At 37.6% G+C, this 13,345-nt stretch overlaps 1 protein-coding gene across 4 annotated transcripts in view; it reads right to left on the reverse strand.

The window, feature by feature from the left end:
* Tafa2 (TAFA chemokine like family member 2) overlaps positions 1–13,345 on the reverse strand; it is a 517,412-nt gene that overhangs the window by 147,123 nt on the left and 356,944 nt on the right. For all 4 annotated transcript variants that reach the window (XM_004650044.2, XM_045151649.1, XM_045151650.1 and 1 more), the window contains one exon: positions 424–530. In XM_004650044.2, the coding sequence (XP_004650101.1) occupies positions 424–529 (106 nt within the window). In that variant the 5' untranslated portion in view covers position 530. The remainder of the gene's footprint in view (positions 1–423; positions 531–13,345) is intronic.

A 13,345-nucleotide genomic window follows, 5' to 3' on the forward strand; every position in this document is an offset into this window, starting at 1 on the left:
CGATAGTGGAAGAGGGATGCTGGGAAAATAAACCCAGGCAGAAGTGAGAAGGAAATGTTACATATTCTGTGGTACATATTATTAAAACATATACCATGAAGAATATTTCTCTATGAAGATGAATGCAATCGGGAATTCATCTTTATTATATGCCAACTCAACATGTTCACATCACTGTCATCAAAACAGAGGAAAGACACCATTAAGACTTTATATTATTTTAGCAGCATTTGCAGAAATGGCAATAACTCTAGAAATATGTTTCTCTTGCAACTCTCTGTATTTTACTTGAAGAGAACTCCTGGAGTGTGGGGGGAGAACTTGTACCTAATAAAATTTAACAGACCAGTGAAGACAGAATTGACAGTCTGTGTTCAAAGGAGTCATCATACACAGAAAAACAAATAAAGGAGAAGTGCTTACCTTTGTGATGGTTTGCACTGGACACAACGTTCCCCCACAAGGTTACAATAACTATTATTATCAGCAGCTTTCCTTTTGTCACTTTCTGTAGGGATCTCTTACTCATCCTGCAAGGAAACAAAATTATCATAAAAATCAAAAGCATATAAAATAGTGCTTTTCCATTATAATTTTCTATCGCATTTAAGCTTTCCATTACACCTTGTCACATTTACCTCCTGAAAATTATATTTCTTGAATTTAAAATGATGTTCATTATATATAAACTATATTTAGTCTTGCTGTTGCTATTGTCTGAGACTTGGTCTCACCATATAGCCCAGGTTGATTTCAAACACACTCAACCTGCCTCAGATTCCCCAATGCTGGGGTTTTAGCCTTGAGTCACCATGCTCAACTTGACATAAACTCTGAACAAGGGATGGAAAACTTTTTCAAGCAAAGCATCTTCATATGAGTCAAGAATCTAGCAAAATTCTGCTACAGCCAGGCTTTATTCACTTAATAATAATCTAATTCAATTCTAAACTAGGACCATTTCCTTGTTCAAGTAAGCACAGATTTAACTTATAAAAATTTAAGAGGGCAGGAAGAAATGGCACAGTGGTTAAAGACACTTGCTCACAAAACCTAATGGCCAGAGTTCGATTCCCCAGGACCTACATAAATCCAGATGCACAAATACAAAGTGGTGAATTTATCTGGAGTTCATTTTCAATGGCAGAAGGGCCTGGCATACCCATTCTCTCATTCATTTTCTCCTCTCTCTCTCTCTCTCTCTCTCTCTCTCTCTCTCTCTCTCTCTTTCTCTCTCTCTTCAGTTTTCTCTCCATCTCAAATAAATAACTAAATATTTTTTAAAAAATTAAAGGCACAGCTATGGAAGCAACTCAAAATTCATTAAACTGCAGATAATCAGGGACTATAGAGTGTTCAACACTACATGAGCTATCTATATGATCCTCTTCACTGCTCAGATAACAATGTGCAAGAGGAGGCAGAAAGAATCTGACTGAGTGCTGGAGGATGGAGAGGGAGTGCTTTGGAATATTCTCATCCCTGCTTGATATGATGATCACAATCATGACTTGAGTGACTTTGTAACCTGCATAAGACCCACTCAATACTGGGCTCATTTACATGCCATCTTGGATGAGGCAAGAGGGCATGAAGTCCCCATGCCTCTCTGAGTTTTTGACAGCTAATGGTGGCTGGTGGGAGGCATTCATTGCAATGGTATTACCACTGGTGGGACCCAGGTACACTGACAAATAATCTCCCACCCATGCAAATTTAGGAAACCCTAATTAAACTTAGTGGGTCACACCCTCACACAAGAATAAAAAAAAGATATTAAAAAGCAGATAATAGGCTGGAGAGATAGCTTAGCACTTAAGGCACTTCCTGCAAAGCCTAAGGACTCATGTTCCATTCTCTAGGTCCCACATAAGCCAGATGCACGGTGTGATGCAAGCGCACAAGGTCGCACATGCTCATAAGATGGTACATGCATCTGGAGTTCCAGTCCAGTGGCTGGAGGCCCTGGCTCGCCAATATTCTTTCTTTCTCTCCCTCTCATAAAAAAAGAAAATTGGGCTGGAGAGATGGTTTAGCATGTAAGGCATTTGCCTGCAAAGCTAAAGGACCTTGGTTCAATTCCCCAGGATCCATGCAAGCCAGATGCACAAGGTGGCAGATGCATCTGAAGTTTGTTTGCAGTGGCTGGAGGCCCTGGCTTGCTCATTCTCTCCCTCTTTCTCTCTCTTTCTCTCTCTCTCTCTCTGCATGTGTGTGTGTCTGTCTGTCTGCCTCCCTCCCTCTCTCTATCTTAAATAAATATTTAATAAATAAATAATTAAAAAGAGGGACTATATGGGAAGAAGAAGAGATTCATCAGAAAGAGGCAGAGAAAGGGGTCAGCAGAAGATAGTAAGAGGGGATTATTATCAAAATACATATTATGCATGCATAAAAGTAGTCAGTAAATAAAACAGAAAAATTTAATATACAGTCATTTGAATAATCTTTAAATAAAAATTTTACAAAGATTCGTGTTCACTGCCAAGTCAAATGTTTCAGATGAACAGTTTAGATAAAATTGCTTAGATAAATTTCTGCACAGAACAAAATCACTTCAAATTTATTAGTACTTGTATTTTAAAATTCTTCTAGTGACATATCTTCTTTATTGTAGGCTAATCTTGTCAATCTAACATGCACCACTCCACTACTGGAGACACAGATTATGAGAATTCACCTTAATGCATTTTATCAAAAGGAGTAAAAAAAAAAAAAAAATGCCAAATTAACCTTTTCAAGTACAGCCCATAAAACTTAGAAAAGGAAAGGGAAAAATTGCAGCAAAATGATAGCTCCCTACCTGTGGTAGTTTGAATGTATGACCACCATAGAATCAGATATTTTATTAACGTTTGTAACTTGAGTCTCCAGCTGGCTGGCTAGTGTGTTTGGGGGCCAGATGTACAGGGTGATGCAAACTCACAAGGTCGCAGATGCGCACAAGACTGTGCATGCATCTGGCGTTTGATTACAATGGCTAGAGGACATGGCTCGCCAACACACTCTCTCTCCCTCCCTCTCTCTCTCTCTCTCTCTCTCTCTCTCTCTCTCTCTCTTTCTCTCTCTCTCTCTCTCTCCCTCCCTCCTCCTCTCCCCACCTCTCTCCCCCCCTCCCTCTCTCTCCTTTCATTTATGAATGGGAATGAGCTTCTTTCGACATTGATGGAATCCCTGAAACTATAAGCTTGAAATAAATGCCTTCCTCCCTTAACTGTGTCTGCTTGGATATTTGTCCTAGCAATGTGGAACTGTCCACAACCCCAGTGATAATAAAAGATCAGCACCTGGCAGAGTATTCTTTTGTTTGCCAGAACCAATCTATTCTCTAGAACAAAAGGTCTATCCCCATTTTATAGATGATGAAACGTGGAAGTTTTCTTCAGGTCACATCTAATGATAGAGTAAAAGTCCAAATCCCAATTAATATAATTCAGAAATCCTTACATAATCTGGTACCTTGGTAAGGGGAAAAGAAAAGTAATATGGGATAGATTCAAGGTGCATGCATTTATGAGGGAGCTAAATTACATGTCTTCCTAGAGCCTTTCAGATTTAGAGCCTACATTAAATGCTTTTTTTTTTTTTTTTTTTTTTTTTTTTTGAACTAGAGATTCTTGTCACAGCTTCCTGGGTCCTTCACAGATAAATTACTTTTTCCTCATACCTTTACTTTTAAAACATTGTGTCTCTAAAACCATGACCCAATGGTAACAATTGATGTGAAGTGTATAATTCAGAGATACCTTCTACATGGATAAATGCATGTAAAAATAGCTTTATATTATATGTTAATATATAATTATGATATTAATGAAATATATAACATTAACATTTCTTAGCTTGAGAAAGTATATATATTAATTCAGATACTGCAAAAGCAGGTATATATGATTGAAATATCAGTTCCTAGGTCTGGGGTTTGAGTTTAAGCTTTTTGTTTTTTGAGGTAGGGTTTCACTCTAGCTCAGGCTGTAGTCTCAGGGTGGCCTTGAACTCACAGTGATCCTCCTACCTCTGCCTCAAGTGCTGGGATTAAAGGCATATGCTACCATGCCCGGCTAGAGTCCAGGATCTTTTGATTTCTGATTATATTACCTTTACACAATTTTACTTTCTTGGATCTCTAGCTTTTGTTTCTCCTGTAAGTTCTTAATGTTCTATTTCAGTTTCTTCTACGGTAATATAAGATTATGTATATGAGATGACTGCACACTGGTTACTGTGAACTGGAAGTGTCCTGTGATGCTGAGATTATCTAGTCATTTGGTCATGTTTGGTTGTTGAGTCTAGGGAGGTTGGTTCTATTCATGACATGAACAAAGGAAGTTTTAGGTGCAACACTGGTTGCAAACTTTGTATGTCTTGTGGCATGTCAAAGAAAATGTAAAAGAGGATAGTATTTGGACTTTTTTGAATTTGTATTTGGTTATTTATTTGAAAGAGAGGGAGAAAGATACAAAGAGAGGGAAAGAGAAAGGAAGAGAGAGAATGGGCATACCAGAACATCCAGCCACTGCAAACAAACTCCAGATGCATGTGCCACCTTATGCATCTGGCTTAGGTGTGTCCTGGGGAATCGAACCTGGGTCCTTTGGCTTTGCAGACAAGTGCCTTAACTGCTAAACCATCTCTCTAGCTATGAGCTTTTAAATTCGAATTTAGGTTAAAACTCAAGTTTCTTGCTCATTGGATTAGGACTCTTAACAAATTCCTTAATACTTTGGTGTTTTCATTATTAGTAAACCAATAATTATAATGATGATGATGACACCAACCTCATAGTGTTGTTGGTACGAATGCTAAATGAAAGAGTCCATGTAAAGTTTGATACTTAACAACAGATGATAAGTGTTCAATATATGCTAACCACTAGTTGGTCATTAATTAGACTATATCTTTATGTGGGTTCTCTAATGTAACAATTCCATACAATATTAATAAGACGGTTAGTAAAAATCAAAGGCAAGGGATATATTTGTAAAATTCTCAGTTTTGTAAATATGAGCAGATTTTTGAAGAAACATATTGTCACATGTGCCTTCTCAGAATCACTTTCCGATATCTTTTTCACAGACTAGCACACTATCCTTGCATCTCCAAAAGCCTTTAAAGAAATATGGAGCTATAACAGTAATCTTGTTTACTATTCTTTCTCAATAAGGTAAGTATATGCTCTAAATATTCCATCCTATTGCTTTTGTTTCCTCTCTGTTCCCTTACTCTTAGATTGGTTGTTAAATTCTCCTCTTCTTCTTTTTTATTTTAATTTTTTTTGTTCTATTTTTATTTATTTATTTGAGAGCAACAGACACAGAGAGAAAGACAGATAGAGGGAGAGAGAGAGAATGAGCATGCCAGGGCTTCCAGCCATTGCAAACGAACTCCAGACGCGTGCGCCCCCTTGTGCATCTGGCTAACGTGGGACCTGGGGTACCGAGCCTTGAACCGGGGTCCATAGGCTTCATAGGCGAGCGCTTAACCGCTAAGCCATCTCTCCAGCCCAAAGCATTCTTTTTTTTTTTTTTAAATTTATTTATTTGAGAGCGACAGACACAGAGAGAAAGACAGATAGAGGGAGAGAGAGAGGACCAGCGTGCCAGGGCTTCCAGCCACTGCAAACGAACTCCAGACGCGTGCGCCCCCTTGTGCATCTGGCTAACGTGGGACCTGGGGAACCGAGCCTCGAACCGAGGTCCTTAGGGTTCACAGGCAAGCGCTTAACCACTAAGCCATCTCTCCAGCCCTCTCCTCTTCTTTTTTAACTTTTCAAAATGTGCCTCTCATTCTGCAGTATGCCACAACTGTATCACACAGCTTACCATGTAACAGAATGAAAAACAAAACTTATCTGACACGAAGAGCTGCTTAGCATAATTCTTGATAATAGCTTTGCTAGTGAAAATGTCTCTGTCACAAGGTCAATGGCCCATCATATTTTTTTCCCTGAAACAATTGTATACCCAGCAAATACGATGACATAGGAGACAGCTTGCCAGGCTGATAACTAGACAAATGCAAGTGGAAACACCCACAAACTCACTGAGCTGCCAAAGGAAAGGAAGAAAGGAGAATGCAGGTCAACACTTAGAAGTCTGTAACCAGACTATTTTCTCCCTGTCATACCGGCCCCAGCCCTGTCCATTCAGACAGTATTTCCTTCTGAATATCTTTTCCATTTACATCTCTTACATCTGTCTTTACCACTGATACTACAATCCAGGCCTCCAAAATATCTCACTGGCCACAGCATGCTAACCAGAATGTCGCCCTCTGAAAGAATATATCTGGTTAGTCAAAAAATAATAATAATAATTGCAGTATTCTAATATTTGCATGGTCTGATGGATGCAATTGACAATACAATGAATGTTCGACACTGTAGCAAAATAAGCACCTGTAATGAGATACCAATGCTTAAAAGCTTCATATGATCTTCCTCTATCTTCAGAGACAAATTCCATGGTGCTTAGTAGAATAGATTCTTCTGTCTAATCTTATGGCTGTTCTGCTCATCTGTCTATGCATACATAGCCTAAATTGAACAAATTTTCTCAATGGTCTCCAACTAAATCTCTTTTATGTTACCAGAAACCTATCAGCCATTTATACCAACTCACTCCACCCCTCAGAATAGCTAACTTCTATCCACTGGTCGTGCATGGTTAGAATTCCTCTTATGTGATTTGCTCAAGACAATGTTAATTCTCCTTTATGCACAATGGCCACTCACTATACTGCATGACAATCCATTTACTGATCTCCATCTACTAAAGAGAGAGAATGCCCACATATTTCTATGGATGGATGATCCCATCCAACTTTTAGCTTAATGACTGATAAATGAATATGTGTTGAATGTTTGTGGCACCTTGAAAATGAATATATTATGTAATTGTTTCCATAAAGAAGAAAGTTTGCATTGTTTCTTAGCATTTCTTAAGAGAAGACAGATAGGAAGAAAGTGAGGAGAAGTAGGACAAGAAAGGACATAATAAAAAGGAGAAAGGAAGATTCAATTTTGAATTTTTTTCTCTTTTTAAATAAAAATTAACATAAACAAAGTGAAACATATGGAGTAATTAAGGATTCCTGATAAAGAGGAAATATCAAAAAGGGAAAATATTGAGTGTCACTTTTTTTCAACTTTGATTGGGGACACAGGAGGTAGAATTCTTCTTACTTGATTTTCTAACCAACAAATTGCAAATTAAAATTTGCTATCACCAAGACTCTACTGCTGAAGACACCACATGCTTCAGATGCAGGACACTGAGAAATAAAGCTAGAGCCGAGCTGGAAACCTCCTCCCTGTCAATTAGCTGTCATAGACATAGAAACTGCTAAGCAGTCTGCTGAGGGAGAAAACTCATCAACTGTCATAGCCAGCAGTGGATCTTGCAAGCAACACAACTGGCCAGCCAGGTAGGATGTGTCCATAGCACAATAACGGCATGCATTTTTATGAGGTAACCAACTGCTCTCTGATTGGATTTGAGACGTGCTCCATGGGAGGAAATTCATGTCTGATTCCTAGTCAAAAGCCTCTCTCTAGGAAGGTGATAAGCCTTACTGGGGAAGCTACTATAATTGTATGCATAAATCGATGTAGTGTGTCAGCAAATTGCCCTCTAAATATTTATGTTCATGCCAATATATCAATGATGCTCTCCCTTTTGGTTAGAGAAACTTTTCTTTTTGGATGCTAGTGACTAACTACTGAAACCTAAAACTTGTCAAGGTGCTGAGAAAAAGTGACACTTAGTCATTCCATACTAAATGAAACATCTTGGGCCTATGGACCATATCAGAAGAAGTTGCAGAAAGACTGTAAGGGCCAAAGGGTGGGGAAGACTGCTGTCCTCCAAAAACAAAGCAGCAGTTGCATTCTTGATCTAATAGTGGCTGTCAGTACCTGCACAAATTCTGCATAATATTGGGCCCATCAACCTCATGCCATGGATGATAGAGAAGTGTAAAATATGACATAAGAATAGAAGGGAGGGCCTGGAGAGATGGCTTAGTGGTTAAACGCTTGCCTATGAAGCCTAAGGACCCTGGTTCACGGCTTAATTCCCCAGTACCCACGTTAGCCAGATGCTCATGCGTCTGGAGTTTGTTTGCAGTGGCTGGAGGCCCTGGTGTGCCCATTCTCTCTCTGTCTCTATCACTTCTTTCTCTCTGTCTGTCGCTCTCAAATAAGTAAATAAAAATAAATAGAAAAGAGAATAGTTGGAAAGAAGAGACTTGGTGGATGGAGTATGGAAGAGGGCAGCGGGTGGGGATTATGATCACAGCATATATATATACATATATATATATATATGTATATATATATATATATAGAGAGAGAGAGAGAGAGAGAGAGAGAGAGAGAGAGAGATTGTGAATTTAAAAAAATTCTACCACAAACTAGAATTGTCACATTCATCTATAAAAAAGCAAGATTTCAGGGAATTTTTCCATCCACAAAGACCAAGTGAACAGAAACTGAAGGCTAATGGATAAACACATACAGAAGATGAAACCTTGAAATTGCACCTCAAACAGCAACAGCTGGCAAGAAACACAAGGGAAGCAGGATAATTGAGAAGCAGTAACCTTGGCACTGAAGGATGTTGAAGTGAAAAGTTGTCAAAGTAGAGAACTGACAATTAAATCTCCAACTTTCTCCCATTCTTCCTTTCTGTGTTTTCAGTTATATTCATTGAGGTTTAAACTTCTGTTTTTTTTTTTTTTTTTTGCTTTTGTTTTGTTTTTGAAGCTCTCCACTCATTCCAGTGTGAAAAATACATGTAATTATAATCAATCAGAAATTTAAAACCTGTTATGCTAAGAGAAATTGCAATTCTTCATACAAGCAGAAAATAAATTTAACTGGTCCACAGAAGGGAAAAATTAAGGGAAAGAAACTTGATATACCAAAAAAAAAAAAAAAAAAAAAAAAGGTGGGGCTGAAAAGTTGACTTAGCTGGTCTGGCACCAAACTACAAAGCAAAGGGTCCAGTTGCAATTCCCCAGGACCTACCTAGGCCAGCACAAGGTGGTGCTTACATCTGGTATCTGAAGTTCATTTGTAGTGGCTGGAGGCCTTGGTACGCCCACTCATTCAATCTCTCTTTCTCTTTCACTCTCTCCTTGCCTCTTTCTCAAATAAATAATAAATAGAAATGTTTTTAAAAGATGTAGTACAGGACCAAGTGCCTAGCCCCCTCTTGGATGAACACATTTTTATGGCATTAAAAGTCATATACAAAAAGATCTACTTAGGACTTTTCTCTATTCTTCAAACACTGTTACAGACTTTAGCAAACCAGCCTAGTATGAAAATTAACAATTTTAATTTTATTTATTTATTGTTATTATCAGCAACATACTTTGTATGGATGCATCATCCCTTCCCCTTTCCGCTGGGGACCCTCCTCAGTGGGGGTTCAGGTAAACCCAATGGAGTTGTGGGTTATGCCTTGTGGGAGGAGATTCCATGCTGAACGTGATAATCAGCGCCAGCGTGGTGACAGACCCTGAGGATACTCAACACTTGCTAAAGCAGAGAAAATTGATTGTATAGAATGCTTCAGTGAATAAAGCTCATGTCCTATTTCATCCTAGACACCAGAATGTTCTTTACAAGATGTAGATGGAATTACACATTATACTACCATGCTTTGCTTAAAATTCTAAAATTTACCCACTCACTGGAACGAGAATAAAATCTAAATCTCTTTCTGAAGAAGGAAGTCCCATTGCCTCACCCTCTCTAAGCTCAGGCGCCATCTCTGACCCTCATTCCCTCATTGGCTCTCCCTCTCTTCTAAACCAGAATGTGCTCTAAATGTTGCTCCCCCGGAAGTCTCCTCCGTCATTCTGGAGGGATCTTCTTTACCTGATCACCTCAGCAGAGGTCACATCCTGGCTGCCTTGGCCTCTGGACTCCAGAAGACCACTTGCAGGCTGTCTTTCCCAAGATCCTGTACTATCTTCTCTTCTACCACAATCTGAAGTTACCCCATTCTTTTCCCTAGTCCTTTGTTTATATATGCATTTTCTTCTTCCTGTTAAAATTTAACTTCCTAGTGGGCAGAAATCCTGTCCATGAGTCACTGTTAAAACACATACAACATAACCTGGATTTTAGATTTCAAGTGATTTTTAGCGAAAAAATAGATGTGATTGTTTTATAATCAGAATAAAAGGGGAAGGTCTTTTTAGTGAAGAAGTTACATTCTTTTTTATCTATTTTTTTTATTTTTAAAGAATTTTTGCTACCTCGGATATTGAGGAGTATTTTAAATTTTTTTTATTATTTATTTATTTGAGAGCGATAGACACAGAGAGAAAGACAGATAGAGGGAGAGAGAGAATGGGTGCGCCAGGGCCTCCAGCCTCTGCAAACGAACTCCAGATGCGTGCGCCCCCTTGTGCATCTGGCTAACGTGGGACCTGGGGAACCAAGCCTCGAACCGGGGTCCTTAGGCTTCACAGGCAAGCGCTTAACCGCTAAGCCATCTCTCCAGCCCAAGAAGTTACATTCTTTAATTTAAATTTCTGCACTGTATAGCAACGAGAAATGGTGGTGACAAGAACAGTATATATGTTGAAGGGGTAACAGAAGATGAAACAAGAAGAATAAATGGGAGAAGAAGTGATGGAAACAGGTGAGTTGCTCTTTCAAGAAACATATATATATATATATATATATATATATATATATATATATATATATGTCTATTATATATATATTTATATATATTTATATATATATAATTATAAGGTAGTAAATCTATTGAGATGGCAGATGAGACACATGATAGCTAGAGGAAAGACAGATGACAGCTAAGTAGATAAATGATAGATGGATAGATAGATGATAGACAAGATTACATGAATATAGATGGATGTTAAACACAAAGATGTGTCTATGTTGTCTGCATAAACACAGGTCTCACACTAAACCCAGCGCTCACCCATTTGGTTACACTAGCTAGCCAGCCAGCCTTGCATATTCTATCACTGCCTCACCAAGGCTGGTATCACAGGCATGAACCATCATGTCCAGCTTGCACATAGTTACTGGGTAACAAATTTATGAAATAATTGTTAACTCTACCAATTACAGTGTGTTGTATTTCATATCATCCAGATGTGAAATGGTCAACTTTAATCACATTTCTAGTAATCTTTATAGTTCATTCCATATCATATATCCAAATATCACCACATATATATATATATATATATATATATATATATATATATATATATGCCTTTGAATGTGTGTGTTGTATGCATGTGTATATGTGCTTGAATATATGTGGACATATATGTGTTGGGGAAGTACATGTGACTGGTATGCATGGAGGCAAGAGTATAATATCAGGTGTTTATCTCAATTGTTCTTTGCCTTTTTTTTTGTGATAGGGTCTTGAATTAAGCCTGGAGTTCATCAATTAAGCTAGACCAGCTAACCAGTAAGCCTCAATGATTCTCTTGTCTCCACCTCCCTAGTGCTGGCATGGCAGGCACACACCATCATACTCAATTTTTACATGGGTGCAGGAGATCCAAACTCAGATCTTCAATGCTGTGTGGCAATCACTTCACCCAATGAGCCCTCTCTCCAGCCCCCACAGTATAGTATTTTCAACCACAGTACAAAGCAGAGTATTTGAGCCAGAATCTCCCTATAAAGAACTGAATTTCTTATGAATTATCACAAGAAGTTCATAAAGTTGTATTTTCATATATCATTCAAACAATTAACATAATTAGATCATATTTTCTTAAGTAATTTTTAAAGCAAAGGTTTTAGAAACTAAGTAAGTTTCTCAATACATTATGAATTAAAACAGTTGTTTTAAATGCTCATAATACTTGATGTATATGTATTATGTATAATGTATTATGATGAATCCATATTTTATACTTTCATCCATTTCTCCACAATATTGTGATCTTGTTGGGCACAAGAATATGAGAACAGGATTTATTTATGCCTAGCAATGTATAGACAAATTGTCAGATTTTGGCAATGCCTTTGCCACCTACCAGTTGAAATGATATGGAAGAAATGTATTATCATTTAGATGATTTCTTCAGAAAAATACAATATTCTAAGGCTCCAGGCTCTAATACTGAAACCAGGAAAAAAATGCTATAAAGCAGCAAGAAAGCCCTCTAAGATTTATGAGAGCACCAGAAGAACTCCTGAAATGATCAAGACTGGACTACATTACTGTGTATTTGTTATTACAAGTAAGTGACTTGCCCTCCTTTCCGATCCATAAAGTGGGAATGGCATCTATTTTCTCAAAGAGAAATATCATTATAATAAATAATAAATCGTGTGACATTTGAACTTAAAAGGAAGGTACATAAAAGGTTACTTTTTTTCAAAGGTCCTTCCCTCAGAGATTAAGCTTATAAGCCAGAAAATCTTATCCAAATGTTATCCTGGGCCCTAAGTCATGGTAGTTAAATGAATTTGTCAAATTTACTTAACAACTGTGAGCCTTATTACCCATATATTGAATGCATGAATACTGTTAGGTATTGGTATTGGTAAAGGGTAAATACTATGTAATTTAGAGTATCTAACAAATAGCCAGGCATAGACCTTTCTATTTTATTCTAGGTCATCCATATTATTGTCTCAAACACAATATCCTTGCTAAGAATGAGCTAGAAGTAAAAGTCTTAGCAAAGAAATCTTAAAAGCATGCATGTTTTAATTAGAGGTGAGGACTTAAGCTATCTTATAGGACTTGATCCTAAATCTATAATATTAAGGACAGAATATAAAGTATGGCTAAAAATGGAAGCAAGATTGATCCAGTGTATTCTTTGGTAGATCTGAAATGTGAACAGATCCTGGGACTTAAGAGAATAAATATTAAATCTATAAATATATAATATTTAGGATCATTTAATCTATAAAAACTATTCATTAAAGAGGAATTACATAGAACACAGAATGCTTACTGAAGTTAATAATGTTACTATGGGTGTGCTTACAGTTTTATACTTAGAATTAACTGATTCATTCAACATATCATTGAACCCTAGTGCTAATGTTTTTAACCAAATTCTGCATGTATTAACATCTGTACATAAAATATTAGAATCTGAAGGAATAATCTGAGGACAGGTAATAAATGATAAAGGCAGATATTGGATCCAGATCTGCTGAACATAGGCTCAAGTCTCCTCTTAAAATTGATTGGCCCAGGCATGGTAGTTCACACCTTTAACCCTAGCATTCAGAAGTAGGAGCACTATGTGTTTTAGGCCAGCCTAGTTGAGATAGTAAGTTCTAGGTCAGAATGGGATATAGTGAGACCCTGAC

The sequence above is a fragment of the Jaculus jaculus genome, chromosome 6 (assembly GCF_020740685.1).
Source record: "Jaculus jaculus isolate mJacJac1 chromosome 6, mJacJac1.mat.Y.cur, whole genome shotgun sequence".
In the NCBI taxonomy this organism is placed as follows: Eukaryota; Metazoa; Chordata; class Mammalia; order Rodentia; family Dipodidae; genus Jaculus; species Jaculus jaculus.